Raw genomic sequence first — 21,109 nt, 5'->3', positions numbered from 1 at the left:
ACTTAAGCCAAAAGATTTTTTGCTTTTGGCACAGAATATAAGAACCTTTATGAATTAAAACAATCTCTCATTTACTTACTTATTTTTACATTTTTATGGACTGTTCCTGAGCTGCCTCCTGCCTGTGGAAGGAAAACACAGGCTTCGAGGTGATATGGAAGAAGAAACAGATAGGCAGCTGAGAACATCAGAACCATGGTCTTTCCCTTCTTGGACACACCCCATATGGTTTTTCCCAACTGACAATCAAGAAGTTCAGAGATAAAGAGCTACCACTGAAAAAAAGCCCTTTACCATGACTTCAAAAGAAACAGCTCAAAAAAAAAAAAAAAATCCAAAATTCACTACTTGAGAGTTTGTAACATCAAAACAATTTCTACCACATTCTATATTTTTATAACTTAGTAACCCTGAAGAGACTAAGGAGCTACCACCAACAGAGGGGCCATTACAATAAATGGTTTATGGACATTACATTAATATAATGCGCCACTGTGCAAAGCTGCCGTGAATGTGGTGCATTAACACATTTCCCAAAACCCATGTATCTGTGATGTGCTGCCTCTGATGATTGGTTTCTGACTTTCAGTGAATAAACCTGCACCTTTAGCACACCCCAGAAATAATCAAGGGCATTCAGATCCCGCAAGAGTAGAGCTCACCTCATATGGCCCTATCATGCAGTTTGGTTTTGGAAATGATTATCTAACCAGCCCTTCGCCACTCAGGCTTAATGGGGTGGTTCACCATCCTGCTGGAACCACTCCAGGCACCCTTCCCCTAGCCCAAGAGTGGGCATTAAGGAGTCATTTAACAAAGTCAAATATGTCAACATATGCCCATGTTTCCAGACTTCGTGTCCAGGTAGGGAAGATATACTGTAAAAGAAACACTGGGCAGCTGGACTATATCTAAAGACTGTACCCCAAGGTGGTAGAAGAGAAACCACATCCTATGAGCAGAAACAGAATCCATAGGGATGTATAATCAAGGAGGAGCCAAAAAACCAAGGATATGAAGCTATATGCTGATAAGCAAAACAACAACGATGACAAAAAATGAGGGTAGATCTATGTATTCCGTATGTTTATAGGAAAATGCTTATAGAAACTGCTTACAGGAAAACAACTTGGGAGCCAGTAGAAGCATCATTTTCTTTTTTTTTTTTAAAGATTTGATTGAGAGAGTGAGCACACACGTGTGCAAGCACAGGGGGGAGGGGGCAGGAGAGGAAGAGAGAGAATCTCAGGCAGACTCTGTGATAAGCACAGAGCCTCACGCAGGACTCGATCCCATGACCAAGATCAGGACCGGAGCTGAAAACCAAGAGTCGGGTGCTTAACCAACCGTGCCACCGAGGTGCCTGAAAGCATCATTTTCTAACAATCAGAGCTAGAAGAGGTATCTTGTCCCTCTCTCTGCCTACTTCGCACGTCTTATACAATTCCTCAAATTCATATCCTATGTTCTAGCCAAGCTTTTCCCAAAAGAAACCCTTGCTCTCATACCTCCTTGCCATTCCCTTTGCCTAGAATGCATTTAATGAATTCTGGAATTGGCTTGTACCCTCCCTTCAAGATTTGCTGCTCAAACGCCACCTCCTCTGAGGGGCCTCTCGGACCCCTCCTTTGTGTGTGTCTTCTCTGTCAGTCTGCTCACAGCCACCACTGCACCTTCTCACATGCGTTAGGATCACCGGCCTTTCTAACCCTACCGCCTGGCTAACCAGAGTCTTCTGACTGGTTTAATGCTGAATGGTGGCTGGATCAGGTGACTCCAAGGGCCTAAAAACTAGGATTCTAGTTTTGTTTAATGATTCCATTTTAATATTTTTATAATGATTAACTGTATTTTTATGCCTCTATTCATGACACATGCAAAAAGAGCAACTTTAGGTTTCTCTATTGAGAGGCCAGAACTATGAAAGGCACAACTGAACACATATAGCACACACACTTACCAGGAAAGAAGAATTTGCAGCTGTCACCGTGCCATAGGGCTGATGAATGCAGGTCTTAGCTTGGCCATCTGCTCCAGAGAGGAAGGACGAATGCCATTATCCTTGGTAACTGTATCTTTTCCTATAAAAACATGAGTTTTAACTCTAAGGGAACTATGAGTTTTATATATCTTCGCTAGAGAAGTATGTTCTTAAAATTGTGACAAGTGAAAATGTAAACCACACTTATTTACTAAAAAGAAAGTCTGTTACAATCACGATACTATCAAATTAAAACTATATATATATTTTTTTTAGATTTTATTCTTTTTAAGGAATGTCTACGCACAACAAGGGACTCGAACCTACAGCCCCTAGATTAAGAGTCACATGCTCTACCGACTGAGCCAGGCAGGCGCCCCTACACTATACTCTTAAGACATCTGGGAAATAATCTAAATGGTCTAAAAAAGGACACCCTACTTCCTTAAGATATTCATTCACATTTGGCTATTTTATACAGAAATCATATGAATGAAGAGTTTTTAAAACAGGCATATACATAAGAACTAAAATACAGCAGGGAGACCTAAAAGCAGACTCTTAGAAAAACTTCTCTTTCTGAAATGTTGACCTACTGTTACAACATAAATTGAAACTTGAGTCCATGTTTGGGAGTGACTATTCTGGAAACAGAACCAACGTACTTATTGAAAGTCATTTGGGGCTTTTGGAGTTTTAGAAGCAACTCAGAACTCCCTAACAAGTGGCATGAAGCATTCTCCTTTACAAAGTTGAGCAAACCATTTTACCTGGTACTTTGAAGGGTACAACATCAGAAGGAGTCCTTCATCCTGTGCCTTCTTGGCCAGGCTATGTGAACGCAGCGCATACTCATCCTGGTCCAATCGAGAAACAGCGAAGGCAGCGGCAGCCGGTCTGCAGAGTGGCCCATGGTCTCACTGGTGGAGAACTCAGCCACTGCAGGGAGCTGGGGAAAGGAGCCATATAGGATTAGGTATGCTGTCAACAGGTGTTATACCACACCTCAGGTTATCTGGAAAGTCAATCAACACCAAGATGGGAGAAAGCTTTTTGTGAGCAGGGCATCTTCAAGGAGGGCTCACAAATTCAAACTTTCTAACCACAATCTTTCTTTTTTTTCATCTTGAGTAGAAAACCTGCCTTTCCCTTAATTAACAGAATCTACAACTGCTAGAGCATAAACTGACCCGGTGCTGTCTTACCTAATTCTAAATCTTTGCAGTGGGGTGCTTTGGAAAAACACAGGTCTTTAATATAATTAGAGTTCACAATCTTACCTCAGGTGATAGGAAATTCAATCTGAATTCGAGATTAAGACAATCGCTGACCCAGAGTCTTGGCCTTATTGAGCTCAAGCATCATTTTCCTCATTTTCCTTGAATGACGAATAGGGACATCAGACATTAACTCTACACCACCTGCCACGACCACATCATATTGCCCAGAAGCGATCAAGCCAATACCTACAGGGCACAGGTGACACATATATGAACATCTTTCACAGAAATTAACAGACCACTGATAATTTAAACTTCTTCATTAAAAAACTGTATCACAGTTACCAGCATTATGTAACATCTGTAATTAAGCTTTTCATCTTTTCTTTTTTAAAAGATTTTAGTTATTTTAGAGAGAGAGTGAGCGAGCGCAAGCAGGGGAGGAGAAGAGGAGGCAGGAGAGAGAGAGAGAATCTCCAGCAGACTCCCTGCTGAGCACAGAGCCTGTCATGGGGCTCGATCCCACAACCCGAAGATCATGACCTGAGCCAAAACAAGAGTCAGAAGCTTAACCGACTGAGCTACCCAGGAGCCCTGCTTCTCATCTTTTCAAAAGGATTAAGATAATTTTTTTCAATGAGCAAAACTATATTCAATGCACTAGAGAAACACAAGTTTCATTCAGGCCATACGGACACGAGCTTCTGGAAATACCCATTGGAACAACTCTCAAACATATATTCTATACTAGAACATTCTCAAGATTTTATAAACTCCCAGCTTCAGTTTTCAGAAAAAACTTTTCTCCTACAATGGGAATTTCTGCTATAAGCTTGAGAAAGTCTGCCTTTTGAAGATGGAAGGCAGCCCCCCCTTCATCTTTACGGCCATTGGCAAGTACTCTGTTGCTCTATCTAGAAGTTGTCACATGCTTCATAGAATAGTGAATGCCCCCAATCACTGCTTTTTGGCATCATTCTCTGCCACTCATGAGGTAGGCTGCCCAAGCTGGCCTTCATGTTAAGAGAGCACACGATCATGACCTCTTTAAAGTTTCCTGAATTTTCACAATAAGGACCGATGCTACAAAATGTCCCACAATTTGCTAAGGTCTCTTAGGGACATTTGTAACTAATTATAAAAATGCCACGGGTGTGGGGAGAAAGTAGAAGAGCGAGCAGTATTACAGCAGTGATTTATCACTAGGGCCACAATCTTCACGGGGCAGTATCACATTAGCATCACCTAACTTTAAAACCTAGGAGGTTATAAATTATTCATGCCTCCAATTCAGAAGTACCCTCCTAGAGACAAACTTCTAGCTGATAATCCCTGCCATGGCCAGCCACATTACTGATGGAGAAACTATATGAATGGCTGTGTCCCTCAGGTATGCAGAGAAAGAAAAAGGTTGAGAACTACTGACAAAAAATCAAAAATGGTAAATGTGACCTTATTTTTTAAAAGAGACACAAATTTAGAGATCTTTGCCAATCATTTATTTCTGTTAAGAGTACTTTTTTGTGGGGCACCTGGGTGGCGCAGTCACTTAGGTGTCCGACTCTTGGGTTTCAGCTCAGGTCGTGATCTCCGGGTCTTGAGATCAGGCCTGGCGTCAGGCTCCGTGCTCAGCATGCAGTCTGCTTGAGACTCACTCTCCCTCTCACTCTGCCCCTACCCACCACGTGCTCTCTCTCTCTCTAAAATCAATCAATCAATCTTAAAAAACAATCAAGGAGAATTAACATGTACCTTCTGTTGCTAAGTAAACATACCTGTGGTCATGGCTTGGTTGGCAGAGATGCAGGCCATGGTGACAGTGTGAGCAGGAGTCCTGTCAGAGAAGCCAGCTCCGAGGGCAGCCTTCAGGAAATACATGAATGAAATGGTCACTTGTAAAGGAAGTACTACCTGGAAATGATGCTTTGAGCACCACTTCTCTCTGTGGTGAATCAGGAAACCGTTTGAAGTTAATATTCTAGAGTAATATTTAGAATAAAATTAAGCCCATCACAGAAATGGCTTACTCATTTTTCATCTAGCCATTAACTGACAAACACTCTGCAAAATTCTTGATAGCCAGTGTCTAGTGTGGTAAATGGGCTACAACACCCTTCTATGTCACCTAATTTCTTAGCCAAGCTTTGCTCCAAGCCTTCAAGAATATCAACATATAATTTGATTTTAATTTTTCAAATAAAGTAAATCGGTTAAATACAGTTGACAGAGGAATGATGAAACATATCGTGGAGTAGGATCCTCATGATCTCTGTTCCTAGTCGAAAGGCTTAGTGGCAAAGCACAGGCCGTCAAACCAGAAAGTGATTTCTAAAGAACTGACCACTCATAAGCAGAATTCCCACTCAGATCCCTCCCTGCCCTCTGCTCATTCCTCTCACTGCCAGCTGGTCTCTCTTCGCGACCGTCTCATACTTTACTCCGCACACGGTAGAGCCAACACAAACGCAAACTGGAAATCTTGCCAATACACAGGAGTTCAAGTTGATGAAGAAACTGTGCACAACTGCCTATGCCCCAAGCGAGCCTCTGACAAATAAGAGTGAGTTCAGGTGAACAACTGGAAAAAGAGAAAACTGTCCAGGATGATGACCTAACAGGTGCTTCAGAAAAGAATAATTTGATGGGTCTTGACAGACACTGAGGGGCTCCATTAACCTTGCAAAATGGCCTCCAGCACGATGGCACAGTAAGAGTCGTACATGAAATGAAGACATCGATTACTTCATTGTACTATTAATTGGGGAAATTATGCTGCTAAAAAAAAATCAATGTCTGATTCCCTTTTTGCATATAAGGAAATAATGCATAGATACGATAATAAAATATTTTTATAATATTAAAGTTACACTTTAAAAATAATGCTCTCACTGTTCCCCCCCGCCAACCACCACCGCCACTATTTACCATGAGATTCGGGTTCCCATTAGAGGAATTCTTTTTTAGTGGCCCTTTTCTGAAACTATTTATCCTCAGAATACAAGATCTCCTGTAACTTGATAAAATAAACATGTTTCTAAAGTCTAGATTAAGGAGGCTCCGTATTTCTTTTTTTTAAAAAAAGATTTTATTTATTTGAGAGAGAGACAGAGAGAGCACACGCAGGGGGAGGGGCAGAGGGAGAGGGAGAAGCAGGCTTCCCATTGAGCAGGGAGCCCGATGCGGGGCCTGATCCCAGGACCCTGAGATCATGACCTGAGCCGAAGGCAGACGCTTAACCAACTGAGGCACCCAGGCGCCCTAGGCTCCATGTTTCTTCACTGATTTTTACTATTATACTTACACACCCTATATACCATCATCTGTAGAAAGACAAGTGTGTCATAGGAGTGTATATACAACATAACCTTATTCTGGTCTTTCTAGGTAGGCTCGATACTAAGTGCTCCACCTACTTTGCCGGAAACTACACTCTGGCAATGGCACGTCAGCCTCTCAATGTAGACCATATTCAAAAGGAACAAAGCAGGAAATCTCCAGGGGGCAGAGGAGGAGAACACACCAGTGGGGCAAGTGGAAAGGGCACTGAGGTCGTTATGGCCTAATCCTCACAAGGTCCTTTCTAGCGTGTGTTACACCCTTGGCCCCAGCTGGCTCTCAGGACTGAAAGAGCCTTAAATAGAAGTGGTTTCTGGTGAACCTTGTCCACATGCTTCTATTTAAAGCTTGAACAGCTCTCAAGGTAAGCCTAGGCTCTGGATAGTACACTAAGGAAAAAGGAGGAAGATGCCTCTTCGTTAAGTAGGAGAGCAGACAAATAAACAGGTCTTTTAGTAAAGTCAGGTTCATGGGAACTTGGCATCAGAACCTTTAGGATTTCCTTGAACATTATTAATACAGACAACAGGTCCTTAAAAAGTTCTCTGGCAGGGGTGCCTGGGTGGCTCAGTCATTAAGCACCTGCCTTCGGCTCGGGTCATGATCCCAGGGTCCTGGGATCGAGCCCTGCATCGGGCTCCCTGCTCAGCGGGAAGCCTGCTTCTCTCTCTCCCACTCCCCCTGCTTGTGTTCCCTCTCTCTCTCTCTCTCTCTCTCTGTCCAATAAATAAATAAAATCTTAAAAAAAAAAATTTCTCTAGCTGGTGGTCACATTAGCTTTTAGGTTACAACTGTAGAGAGACCTCTTCATAACATACCCCCCAACACCACCTTTCCCTGCAGCCACTATAAAAATTACCCAGACTGCAATGCAACTGCTATTAGTATAGGGCAGGGAGAGGAAAGATACCACTGGTCAGTTAATAGCTGAGATGCGCGTACAGATAGAACATTTTCAGACAAAATTTAGGGAAAAACATTATGGCTTTAAGTATTAGAATAGAAATACTGAGAAAATTGAAACACTCGGTATTTTTTTTTTTAAGATTTATTTATTTACTTGTTTCAGAGAGTGAGCGAGCACAAGCAGGGGGAGCAGCAGAGGGAGAAGCAGGCTTCCCGCTGAGCAGGGAGCCCGATGCAGGGCTCGATCCCAGGACCCTGGAGCAGGACCTGAGCCGAAGACAGATTCTTAACAGACTGAGCCACCCAGGCGCCCCTCGGTATTTACTTTTTACTTTTTAAGTGCTCTTATAAAAGCCTTTTTTTTTTCAAAATATAAAAGTTGAAAATGTATTGTGAACAGCTTGGTGCAGTCATAAAATTGTCATATTTGACACAGTTAGAAATGTGAAAGCCCAAGAAAAACCAAAAAAATCAGGACGGGGAGAAAAAAAACCCTTTCTGTTCTTAATTCTTTCCTGCCTCCCTAACATTATACAGTTGATTCTGTGGGCTTAAGGAATGCCAGGCCTTCAGAAATGTTAACATTTACTGCCAGGTAAAAATGTGAGGCAGAACCACCACTTTCAGTTCTGCTCATTTTCCCTCCTCCTAACTGACAGTGATAGAAATCGTTGCCCCTACAACTATACTAAACACAGTAATATGGCAGGCACAAAACTAGAAATAAAGAAAATGCTTAGCACACTGAAATGTGCATTGGAGTCAACTTTATCCAAATAATCACTTTCAAATTGAAACAAAGCCCAGAAGATGTGTTTGGACTGTTCACTATGAAATGCCTGTATGATTCGTCACAGAAATTTCAAGGTCTGTTATTATCTTGGTTGCCACCAATAAACAGTACCGGGAGCTATGCCAACTAGGGTAAAAGTAAACTCCTGTGAAATCGTTTAAAAAAAACACCCGATGTTTCATCTAGTCAATGGGAATAAATGACTAAGCAAGGCTACCTCCGACAAAAACCATGTTACGAAATAAGTTCTTTGCACAATGCTGAAATTTTAAGTTAATTAGTAGCCACGATAACATTACTAAAAGTCACATTAGCCATACTTTGTCATAATCTCTATTATCCTAAGAAACAGAACAAACGAACATATATCCCAAAGCAGCTCAAATAATCGACTTGATTTATAGTATAGGATAAAATTTATTGATTTGTAAGTTATTGATTTGTAACTTTCTTAAATATTAAATAACATTCGTTATTCAAATTGTAAAATCACATTTGAAGTCAAATATAGCTTTAATGAGGGGTGCCTGGGTGGCTCAGTCAGTTAAGCATCTGCCTTCGGCTCAGGTCATGATCTCAGGATCCTGGGATCGAGCCCCACGTCAGGCACCCTGCTCAGCACCCCCTCCGTCTGCCCCTCTCCCTCCCCCCGCCAATCAATCAATAAATATTTAAAATATATATATAGCTTTAATGAATTTTACTAATTTTATAAAGCAATTCTTGAAATTCAAGTTGATTCTCTTATCAATCTCTTTGAACAACATAAAGTTTGTTTTACTCACCTCTCTAGCCACATTGCTAGTTTTCACTTCCTGTATAACTGTGCCAAAGATGATATAATCAACAACATCCTTTGGGACATTGGTCCGATGCAGCAAACCCCTGAGAGCATAAGTCCAAAGCAAAAATACATTTCACACACCAAGATAGTGCCATAGGTCATCAGATAAAACACTGTACTTCTTTTAAAAGGTTAACTTTGAATTTAAAAGAGCAGAGACTGTATCTTTTCCTTAATTCAACAAGCATGTGGCACCTTATCAAAGAAGAAATGAATGAATAAGTGATTTAAAAAGTCAACATTTAGGGGCACCATGGTGGCTCAGTCGGTTGCAAGTCCACTCTTGATTCTGGCTCAGGTCATGACCTCAGGGTCGTGAAATCGAGCATCGGGCTCTACGATCACCATGGAGTCCGCTTGGGATTCTTTCTCTCCCTCTGCTTCTGCCCCTACCCCTGCTCACGCACATGGGCACTCTCGTTCTCAAAATAAATAAATAAAATCTTTTAAAAAATAAATAAATAAGTAAAAAGTCGACATGTGATGTTTAACTAGTAATGAGAAGTTAAATAGGAAGAATCAAAAATAATTTGGAAAAAGATACATAAACATAGTAATGTTAGCAGGAACCTAAGTTTCAATCAAAAGAGAAAAGAGAGATATAAAATCAAAGAGTTGAAGTAAAATACCAGGTATATTAAATTTAAATTTGGAATATCAATATAAACACAGGATTTACGCGTGCGTGCATGTGTGTGTATACACACTTGTCTAGCTCTGCCCACCAATAGAAACTAAAAGCAATAACACTCCAGTCTCCAGTAAGAATAGAATGAGCACATCTTGAACTCAGACTTCGTGGTTTTTTTGGTGCTAAATGGTGGTTTTATTAAAGTACTGGGACAGTGCCCGTGGGCAGAAAGTAGTGGCTGCACTGGAGTAGTGCGGGGTGGCTGATTATTTACTTGGGAGTTGGGGAGGTAAGGAAAAAGGGAGGTTTCAAAAGAATTTTCATATGCTAAAGAGGACCTAACAAGATATCAGAGGCCTTGCCATTGTCAAAAGTTGTTTTCCCCTCTAGCAAGGCATTAACATTAAGCTAGTTGGGAGACTCCTGGAAGAAGGTCACACATGTCCCACCCAGGACTGGGGGGGAGCGGGGGTAGGGGGTTTGCAGGGTGTCAGCTTAATGCTTTGTCTTCAGCTAGCCTTCTGCTCCCTCATCATTTCCCCCCTGAACAATTTTGACTCTTAAATCTTTAAGGTTGTTGAAAGTGTGACGTTTCATCTTCTGTAACTTCTTCCTCCTGAATAGGGGCATAGAGATGTCCCTACCTATGGGTCAATACTGGTCAGTTGGGGAACATATAGGGGAGTTATGGAAGGGGAGGCAGCTGAATGCAACGTGGGCAACATACATGAACCTCCTTGAGTAGAAGGGATCATCTGTCAGCTGAAGTTAAGGCAGTGAAGGAGTCTAGACACTAGGGAGGGAGACACCGGGAAAGACAAAAAAGGTTAATAATGAGAAAAAGAAGCCTGATAAAAACGCCCACTGATAGTTGACCATAATTTTCCTCCAGTCCAGGAGTTTAAGGCAATCACTAAAGGAAAGGGAGATCATTTAAAACACCAATTTGAGTATTCATTTTAGTTAGAAACCCAGAAATATTTGTGGTAATCCGGAATGTATACACAGCATTCTGTTTTTATGATAGCACAAGTTCTAACTTGTGCAACAGTGAAAACATCTAATGCTATTCTATTTTGTAAAATTGCTTCACGCATTTGTATTACTTTAGTATTTAATAGAGAAATGCTATTTTCAGTTCAGACTTGGTTTCTAAATGCTATTTCCCATTAAAGGAATCACCTATTTATTTAGATTTTATTTTTAAGTAATCTCTCCACCCAACATGGGTCTCGAACTAACAACCTCAAGATCAGGAGTCACATTTTCTACCAACTGAGCCAGCCAGGCAACCCAGGAAACAGTTTAAAAAAAAAAAAAAAAAAAAAAAAAATGACTGAGGCCAGATCTAAGGCAAGGCAAGTACGAAGTGAACCTCACTGATGTTTTTTGTGTCCCAAAAATAAGACAGCACTCAAAAACTAATGGGATAGATATCAAAAACAGGAACATACACATTTGTCAAAACTCATCAAACTACACACTTAAATCTGTGCATTTTATTATATGCAAATTATACCTCAGAAAATAATAATATGCTAAAAAACAAAAAGGACATAACAACTTGGGGGTGCCTGGTTGGCTCAGTTGGTAGATAATGCGACTCTTGATATCAGGGTCCTGAGTTCAAACCCCACACTGGGTGTAGAGCTTACTTAAAAAAAAGAAACAACTTGAAGTAGCTCCAACAGATAAAATGTGTGAGCTTCAAAAACAATAATGACTAAGCTTAGCTATAATAAAATAAGTAAAATGGGGCACTTGATTGGTTCTGTTGGTGGAGCATGCAACTCTTGATCTCGGGGTTGTGAGTTTGAGACCCATGCTCGTAGAGATACTTAAAAATAAAATCTTAAAAAACAAACAAACAAACAACACAAAAATTCACGTCTTCATCACTAAGAAAGAAAAGAAAAAAGAAAAGGCTGCTCTTTATAGAAAAATACCAGCCAGGGGTACCTGGTTGGCTCAGTTGGTTGAGCGTCTGCCTTTGGCTCAGGTCATGATCTCAGGGTCCTGGGACTGAGACCCATGTCAGGTTCTCTGCTCAGCAGGGAGTCTGCTTCCCCCTTTCCTCTGTCCCTCCCCCTGCCCGCTCACTCTCTTTCTCAAATAAATAAATAAAATCTTTAAAAAAAATACTAGCCAATAAATATAGGAGGAGTTAACAGAATTAGAAAAATCACAAAGTTGTAACTTCTAATGTAATAACTGACCCAGGCAAAAACATCAGTGAATGCTAAAACCACTTGGTAAAAGATTGTTGGGGAACATGGTGCTACCATATCACTTTACAGATTACTTATTAATTGCAAAAAAAAAAATGTACCTTTATAACCAAAAGACTGGCAGTCTGACCACCATGACTGAGTGGTTAGATTTAGCACCATGTATCATGTGCCTCCTGACATGACAGAACACCATGTGCTTTACCCATAAAGCATTCTTACCAAAATATGTTTAACCTGAATCTAATCAACTCTCTAGAACTAATTTCCAGTTTACAGGAAATTCAAAAGGGAAGTTAAATTATCACCAAGAAGAAATATCCAGAATACGGGACATTCTTATGGGACAGGTGGCCTGGAGTTTTCAAAAAGTCATTGTCAGGTGGGCTGGGGAAGAGGTGGGGGGGGGAGCTGAAAGAAAACATTCTAAATCAAAGAGACTAAAGAGTCGTATCCATTTGTAATGTGAACCTCGACTGGGTCGTGATGGGGGGAAAAAAACTACTGAAAGAAAAGACATTCTTGGAACAATTAGGGGGGATCTGGCTATGAACTGAACATCAGAAGTAATGGAATCATCATTACTGTTTTAGCCACAGTAATGACATCCCAGATAGCAGAGAAGATCCTTATTCTTTTCTTTTTTTTTTTTTTGAAGATTTATTTATTTATTTGACAGACAGAGACACAGCAAGAGAGGGAACACAAGCAGGGGGAGTGGGAGAGGGAGAAGCAGGCTTCCCGCGGAGCAGGGAGCCCGATGCGGGGCTCGATCCCAGGACCCTGGGACCATGACCTGAGCTGAAGGCAGACACTTAACGACTGAGCCCCCAGGCGCCCCAAGAAGATCCTTATTCTTAGGAAATAAACACTGAAGTATTTCAGGCTGAAGTTTCAAGATGTCTGCAACTTACTGTCAAATGCTTCAAACCACACAGATACAACAAATATGGCAAAACGGTTAACAATGATTAAATCTCAGTAGTAGGTATTTAGGTTTTCACTGTATTATTCTTTCAATTTTATTGTACATTTGACAAGTTTTTAAAACAAAAAGTTGTGGAAAAACTTGCAAAGCACCAGTCTGGGATCATAATCAGAAATACGAAAACAACCTGGCTTTAGGGAAAAGATAATTTTTATTTATTTTTTTGAATAGGCTCCACACCCAATATGGGGCTTGGACTCACAACCCTGAGATCAAAAGTTGCATGTTCCACCAACTGAGCCAGCCAGGAGCCCTGATACTTTTTATTTTTGATATGCTATACTTGAAGTGTCTAAGAAAAGAGGTCAAATGCAGAGACTTGGGGAGTCCTCCACATAAAAAATTAAATATTAAGTAGATGAGATTTTTTTTAAGGAAAAGCATGCATACAAAGAAATGCAATGCTGTAATAATTAAAATTTGCCAAATAATTTTGAGAAAGAGGAAGAGATTCAGTTTTTTAAAAAGTAGAGAAGAGTCATTCAGAAAAGGGAAGGAAAATCATAAAGACATAATATGAAGAAATCAAAGGAAGATAGGGTCAAGTACAGCTGAAAGGTCAATGCTAGAAAGGTCAACCCATGCCAGGGAAAAGATTCGTGCATTTAGTGACCACAAAGCCGTTTCGAAGAGAAGTTTCCAAAGTACGGTTACCAAAGAAATGTAGGAATGGAAGTAATTATTATGAGATTAAGGAGATGGTTAGAAGAAAAGAGAAGCAATTGCTGCTTTCCTAAAGTCTGGCAGGAAGAGAAGAAAAAAAACCAGATGAGCAGAAAGGTCAACTGAAAGGTTTTTTTCAAACTAAAAAAGACCTGTGGCTGGCTGAAGAGACAGAGGCAAGGCATCAATAAAAAATGAAGGAGATAATGCTTTACATGCTATTCTCACCGCAGAAACAGCCACATATTATGACTCTCCTCAAATTACTCATCCATCTCAATCTCATGTAACCACATCTAATTTTATATTCTTACTTGCTTTACACATGAATCTTCGGGTCTCATTCTAGGCTTCTTTCTAGATAAATATTAACAGTCTAAAACAATCATCAGCTATATATATTATATTTACTCTGATCAGTCATACTGGCTACCTAGTACAGCATTCCTTAAAGAACACTGTCATGCCAAGAGACTGTCAAGCCCGCAAAATAAACATTTCTGACACCTACCAGCTGCTTGCTTGTACTGCACCTATGGCCGAAAGGAAACATAAATAAATCTTGAAAAGGCCAGTAAGTATTTGTTTCTTACCACACAAAAGCTAACATATCCTAGATATGGAAATTCTATTAAACATGTTGTTTCACATGTAAAAAGTAGAGAAAGTGCTTTTAATGAACTAAGAACTAAAATAAAACCGCATTTACTTACGAAAGTGCTGCTCTAGCCAAATCATGTGGCATCAGGTCCTTATACCTGGGGAAAGAAAATAAACAACTTGAACTAAAAGCCTAGAAGTTTAATAAAAACTGTTTTCATTCTATTTGAAATCCGTAGAGATAACATCTAACACATGCTGCCACAAAATGCACTTCATTTTGCTATCAAAGGCAGTCCATCATTTCAAATGAATCAACGGTGTGACTACTATTTGTCATCCTTAACAATCTGGCAGGCCTTAACTCCTACTGAGCTAAGAATCTAAGAAAGATGTGGCCCAGTATCTTACTGTTCAGCACGACATTATGTTACATACTCTTTAAAAATAAACTCCACCTTTTAAGTTCTCTTTAATTTTTAAAATATATTATTTATTTTGTAATGCCCAAAGGGACATGCAGGATATATTAGACGTTTTAGGAAACTTTCTGAAGTAATTTGAGATTTACAACAGAATTGGAAAGATAGAACCAGACCTCCTGAATACCCTCTGCCTGGCTTCCCCTAATGCTAATATCTTATGGCACTATGATGCACTAGTCCACACTAAGAAATCAGCACTGGCACAATTCTATTCACTAAGCTGCTAACTTTATCTGGGTCTCACCAGTTTTTCTATGAATTCCCTCTTAATGGTCTGTTCCAAGACCAAATCCATGCATTTAGTGGCCAGGCCTCTGTTTCCTCCAATCTGTGACAGTTTCTTAGCCTTTTCTTGTCTTTTGTAACCTTAACAATTGAAGACTAGGGTCATGGGTTTGGGGGAAGAATACCACAGAGGTGAAGTGCCCTTCTCATTGCTTCATATCAGAATGCACATGACAGCAGCATGACATTACTAGTGATGTTACACTGATCGCTTGGTTAAAGCAGAGTCTGCCAGTTTTCTCCACTATCGTCCCCTTTCTGTACTCAACTTGAGTAGTCACCAGTCCTGCCCTCACTCAAGGGGAGGATAATTAAGCTCCACTTCTTAGTGGAAGGAATAACAAAGGATTTGTGGACATATGTTAAAAGCATCACAGTAATTAGTAAATATTTGGGGGGAGAGAGTTTTGAGGCTACACAAATATCTTGTTTCTCAACATTTCTCAACCACTAATTTTAGCATTCATTCATAGACCTTGCTTGCAGCAATTACTACCGTGGTGTTCTAATGGTGATTTATTTTCCTCGTTTCTTCTACATTTATTAGCTGAAATTCTTTGGTAAAGATGATGTGTCCGTTCTCTCTCTCGTATCTATTCAATCATTTATTTATATCAGATTGGACTCATACAAGTATTTCTTCTTTGGGTTATGATGTAACACTCTGTAACCACCGCTTACAGCATTACTTCTATAAGAAAATGCTCTCTAGATTCTATACCAGATGTTTTAAAAGAACATTTGTGTATGTGTGTGTACATGTATATGCATGTATCTTCCACAATGGCACTATACACACTGCTCTGCACCATGCTCTTTACTCTTAACAATCTTCAAGATCTTTCTATATTAGTACATAATGACAGGGCTCACTATTTTTAGCAGATGCCTAACATTCCCCAGTGCATTTTTAAGTTCGTGACTGCTTGTTCAAAATGCAAACATCAAAACAACCTGAACAGAATAGAACTACTGTTTCATTTAGTTTGAACCTAGTTACCAAAGTCTATTATCAGCTTTTGGACAGACTGGGCCTCACTTGGGGACAGAAAAGGAGAAGAAAAGTCTATGGAGAACAGCATTTCGGTTCTGGAAAATTTTTGTATGCATCTAGGATCATCTGGTTCCATTTACTTGGGGTTGTGTCATGCTGGGATTTGGACCAGCCTATCAACAGCAATTCTGATAATTTCCAGGAAGCCAGAGCAATGAATTAAAGGCCCTTGTAAATACCTGTGGGCCCACTGACTCAGTATTCAAACTTCTGAAGAAGCACAGAAACAATGTACGTATCTCCAGACAAGGAAAGCATATCTCTGCTGGAACCAAGGTATCTAGACACACACTAGATTTTCAAAATAGGGCTGGTTCAATCTGAAACTACACTAGGCTTGTTCATGAGAAAAGATGAAAAACAAATTTTGCCATATTATTTTACCACTGGCTTGACTTATTCTATATTAATTTCATAAAAATGTCATCCGTACATTAGTCCACTAACAATAGTATTACCTACTAGGTTACATTTACAAAGACCACCTTTCTTTTTTTTGAGACAGAGAGAGAGAGAGAGAATGCACGCACACCCAAGCAGGGAGAAGGGTCAGAGAGAGGGAGAAGCAGACTCTCTGCCGAGCAGGGAGCCCAATGCGGGGCTTGATCCCAGGACCCTGAGATCATGACCTGAGCCAAAGGCAGATGCTTAACCACCTGAGCCACCCAAGCGCCCCTACAAAGACCACTTTTGAAAGTATCTTAAAAGAAGAAGCAAATAAAGTACATGGGGGTGATGGATGTGTTAATTAATCCAATTGCAGTAATTATTTCACAATGAATACTTGTATTAAATCATCACGGTTATAAAAACTAAAAAATCATGTTGTACAACCTAAATATATACAATTTTTATTTGCCAATCATACCTGAATAAAGCTGGGGGAAAAAAAGAAAAAAAGAAGAGCCAATCATTTCATACTTACGAAGTGCCTGACTGCAAAAACGGAATGCGAACACCATCCACCACCACGATATTCCTTATGTTGGGTTTCGCTAAGGTTTTCTTTGATTTGTTCTGGGCAGCTTTAAGATAAAGTTCAAAGAACTGTTAATTCAAATATATGAAGTCAGATGACTTTTTACATTTTTAAAGACAGACATTCTAAGCAGAATTACCTCATTCAAGGCCAAGAAGCATTTGCCATTTACCAAACCACTTCAATTAAAAAACAAACAAAAATGCTAAGAAATGGACTAGGATTTACAAGTTTCCAAACAATATTTAAGGTAAATACAGAGATTATACCCTAATGATGAGGGTGTTCATGCTATTAAGAAAACGGTTTCTTTTCATCAAATGTTTGACAATCTATCACATTGAAAACAATATGATACACATCTGTCCTTAATATTAGAAGTCAAAGGGCACCTGGCTGGCTCGGTCAGCAGAGCATGCGAATCTTGATCTCTGGGTTATAACTTCGAACCCCAGGTTGGGTGTAGAGAATACTTAAAAAAATAAAAATCTGGGGCACCTGGGTGGTTCAGTCGATTAAGCTTCTGCCTTCGGCTCAGGTCATGATCCCAGGAGCCCCACATCCTGCTCCCTCCTCAGTGGGGAGCCTGCTTCTCCCTCTCCCTCTGCTGCTCCCCCTGCTTGTGCATGTGCGCTTGCTCGCGCACACGCGCACGCACTCTCTCTCTCTCTCTCTCTCTCTCTCTCGAGCACGCGCGCTCTCTCACTCTGTCAAATAGATAAACAAAATCTTTAAAAAATAAATCTTAAAAAAAGAAAAAGAAATCCCAATAGCTGGTATTTACTCTTCACACAGCTTAGTATTCTCGCCTTATTACGTAGAAACAAAGGCCATCTGGTTGGTGACTCTTGCTATTCTGCAAAAACCTAGAATGCTTCCTGATTCTGTTTGGCTCAATTTGTCTACTTTCTAACATGAAAAGAGCAACCTTTGTGCCAGTATAGGACTGGCACAAAAATAGACTCAGCTCAATGGAACAGAATAGAGAGCTCAGAAATAAACCCACATTTATATGGTCAATTAATCTATGACAACAGAGGCAAGAATATACAACGGGGAAAAATCTTCTCTTCAACAAATGGTGCTGGGAAAACTGGACAGTTAAATGTAAAAGAATGAAACAGGACCACTTTCTTCCAGCATACACAAAAATAAACTCAAAATGGGCTGTAAGATCTAAATGTGAGACCTGAAACCATAAAGCTCCTAGAAGATAGCAAAGGCAGTCATTTCTCTAACATTAGCTACACCAGGATCTTTCTAGATATGCCTCCCGAGGCAAGGGAAACAAAAGCAAAAATAAACTAATGGGGCTACATCAAAATAAAAAGCTTTTACACAGCAAAGGAAACCATCAACAAAACAAAAAAGGCAGGGGCTTGGTTTTAGCTCAGGTCATGATCCTGGGGTCGTGAGATTGAGCCCAAAGTTGGGCTCCTCCCGTTCAGTGTGGAGTCGGCTTCAGATTGTCTTTCCCTCTCCCTTTGCCCCTTCCCTCTACTTACACTCTCTCTCAAAAAAAAAAAAAAAAAAAAAAAAAAAGCAAAATATATAAAGAACTTATACAACTCAACACCAAAAAACCCCCAAATAATTTGATTAAAAATGGGCAGAGAACCTGAACATTTTTCCAAAGAAGACATACAAATGGCCAATAGACACATGAAGAGATGCCTAACACCACTGATCAACAGGCAAATGCAAATCAAAACTACAATGTGATTTCACCTTATACCAATAAGAATGGCTAAAATCGAAAAGATAAGAAATAATAAGTATTGAAAAGGATGTGGAGAAAAAGGAGCCTTTATGCACTGTTGGGGGAAATGCAAATTGGTGCAGCCACTGTGGAGGACAGTATGGAGGTTCCTCAAAAAATTAAAAAACAGAAAATACCATAACAATCTAGTAATTCCACTACTGGATATTTACCCAAAGAATATGAAAATACTAATTCAAATAGATAACATGCACCCCTATGCTCATTGTAGCAGTGTTTACAATAGCCAAGATATGGAAGCAACCCAAGTGCCCACCCATAGATGAATGAATAGAGATGTGTGTATTCACACACACACACACACACACACACACAATGGAGTATTAAAAAAATGAGATCTTGGCATCTGCAACATGAACCTAGAGGGTATAATACTAAGTGAAATAAGTCAGAGAAAGACAAATACCATGTGATTTCACTCATATGTGGAATTTAAGAAACAAAACAAATGAACAACGAAAAAAAAAGAGACAAGAAAACCCAGACTCTTAAAGAGAACAAACTAGTGGTTGCCAAGGGGATATGGGGCGGGGTGAAACAGGTGAAAGGGATTAAGAGTACACTTATCTTGATGAGCACTCAGTAATGTACAGAACTGTTGAATCATTACATTGTACATCTGAAACTAATAACACTGTGTGTTAATTATACTTCAATAAAAAAAGAACAAACTTTCTCAATTTTTTAATTTAAAAAACATGAATATATGCTTGTGGCAAAAAAAAAATACTAAAACATGGAGAGTAAAAACTAAAGTTCTCTCTTGATGTCCTCCCCTGCCATATTATTTCCTTTGGGTTAGATACTGTTAATTTGGTGTATATACTTTCAAACTTTTTTCTTTTAATGCAGGTACATGCACAACTTGTGTATACTTTTCTGACCTTACCACACCTACTAGTATCATAAAGAACTATTTATGATAAATATCCCCAATTGACTTGAAGAAAGTAACAGTCAAAGGTAGGTGTCATAGATGAATGGATAAAGAAGATGTGGTATATATACACAATGGAATATTATGCAGCCATCAAAAGGAATGAGATCTTGCCATTTGCAACGACGTGGATGGAACTGGAGGGTGTTATGCTGAGTGAAATAAGTCAATCAGACAAAGACATGTATCATATGACCTCACTGATATGAGGAATTCTTAATCTCAGGAACAAACTGAGGGTTGCTGGAGTGGTCGGGGGTGGGAGGGATGGGGTGGCTGGGTGATAGACACTGGGGAAGATATGTGCTACAGTGAGCGCTGTGAATTGTGTAAGACTGTTGAATCACAGATCTGAAACAAATAACGCAACATTTTAAGAAAAAAGAAAAAGAAGAAGATAGCAGGAGAGGAAGAATGAAGGGGAGTAAGTCAGAGGGGGAGACGAACCAGGAGAGATGATGGACTCTGAAAAACAAACTGAGGTTTCTAGAGGGGAGGAGGGTGGGGGGATGGGTTAGCCTGGTGATGGGTATTAAAGACGGCACGTTCTGCATGGAGCACTGGGTGTTATGAACAAACAATGAATCATGGAACACTACACCAAAACAAATTATGTAATATATGATTAACATAACAATAAAAAATTTAAAAAGATGTGGTATATATACACAATGGAATATTATGCAGCCATCAAAAGGAATGAGATCTTGCCATTTGCAACGACGTGGATGGAACTGGAGGGTGTTATGCTGAGTGAAATGTCAATCAGAGAAAGACATGTATCATATGACCTCACTGATATGAGGAATTCTTAATCTCAGGAAACAAACTTAGGGTTGCTGGAGTGGGAGGGATGGGGTGGCTGGGTGATAGACATTGGGTAGGGTATGTGCTATGGTGAGTGCTGTGAACTGTGCAAGACTGTTGAATCACAGATCTGTACCTCTGAAACAAATAATGCAATATATGTTAAGAAAAAAAAAGAAGAAGACAACAGGAGGGGAAGAATGAAGGGGGGAAATCAGAGGGGGAGACGAACCAGGAGACTATGGACTCTGAAAAACAAACTGAGGGTTCTAGAGGGGAGGGGGGTGGGAGGATGGGTTAGCCTGGGGATGGGTATTAAAGAGGGCACGTTCTGCATGGAGCACTGGGTGTTATGCACAAACAATGAATCATGGAACACTACATCACAAACTAATGATGTAATATATGGTGATTAACATAACAATAAAAAAAAAAAAAAAAAGACAGGAGTCATGACAAAATGGGATACAAAGATTTCCCTGGCAGCTGTAATGGAGATGTTCTGGTGAAGAACATAAAGGCTCAGGAGGATAAGCAAGGAGGCTGTGGCAAACCCAAGCATGTGGTGCTAAAAGCCAGGATAAAGGTAGCA

At 39.9% G+C, this 21,109-nt stretch overlaps 1 protein-coding gene across 1 annotated transcript in view; it reads right to left on the bottom strand.

Moving 5' to 3' along the window:
• Window positions 1–21,109, bottom strand: part of HADHB (hydroxyacyl-CoA dehydrogenase trifunctional multienzyme complex subunit beta) — a 36,700-nt gene that overhangs the window by 5,087 nt on the left and 10,504 nt on the right. Inside the window, 11 exon segments of the mRNA XM_035728735.1 lie at window positions 1,961–2,001; window positions 2,004–2,081; window positions 2,752–2,784; window positions 2,787–2,873; window positions 2,876–2,930; window positions 3,262–3,301; window positions 3,303–3,447; window positions 4,977–5,064; window positions 9,022–9,121; window positions 14,304–14,348; window positions 16,940–17,039. Coding sequence (XP_035584628.1) covers window positions 1,961–2,001; window positions 2,004–2,081; window positions 2,752–2,784; window positions 2,787–2,873; window positions 2,876–2,930; window positions 3,262–3,301; window positions 3,303–3,447; window positions 4,977–5,064; window positions 9,022–9,121; window positions 14,304–14,348; window positions 16,940–17,039 — 812 coding nt within the window.

The sequence above is a fragment of the Zalophus californianus genome, chromosome 8, assembly GCF_009762305.2.
Source record: "Zalophus californianus isolate mZalCal1 chromosome 8, mZalCal1.pri.v2, whole genome shotgun sequence".
Classification (NCBI taxonomy): Eukaryota; Metazoa; Chordata; class Mammalia; order Carnivora; family Otariidae; genus Zalophus; species Zalophus californianus.
The sequence above is the reverse complement of the archived record's forward strand: the minus strand, read 5'-3'. Positions and strand labels throughout refer to the sequence as shown.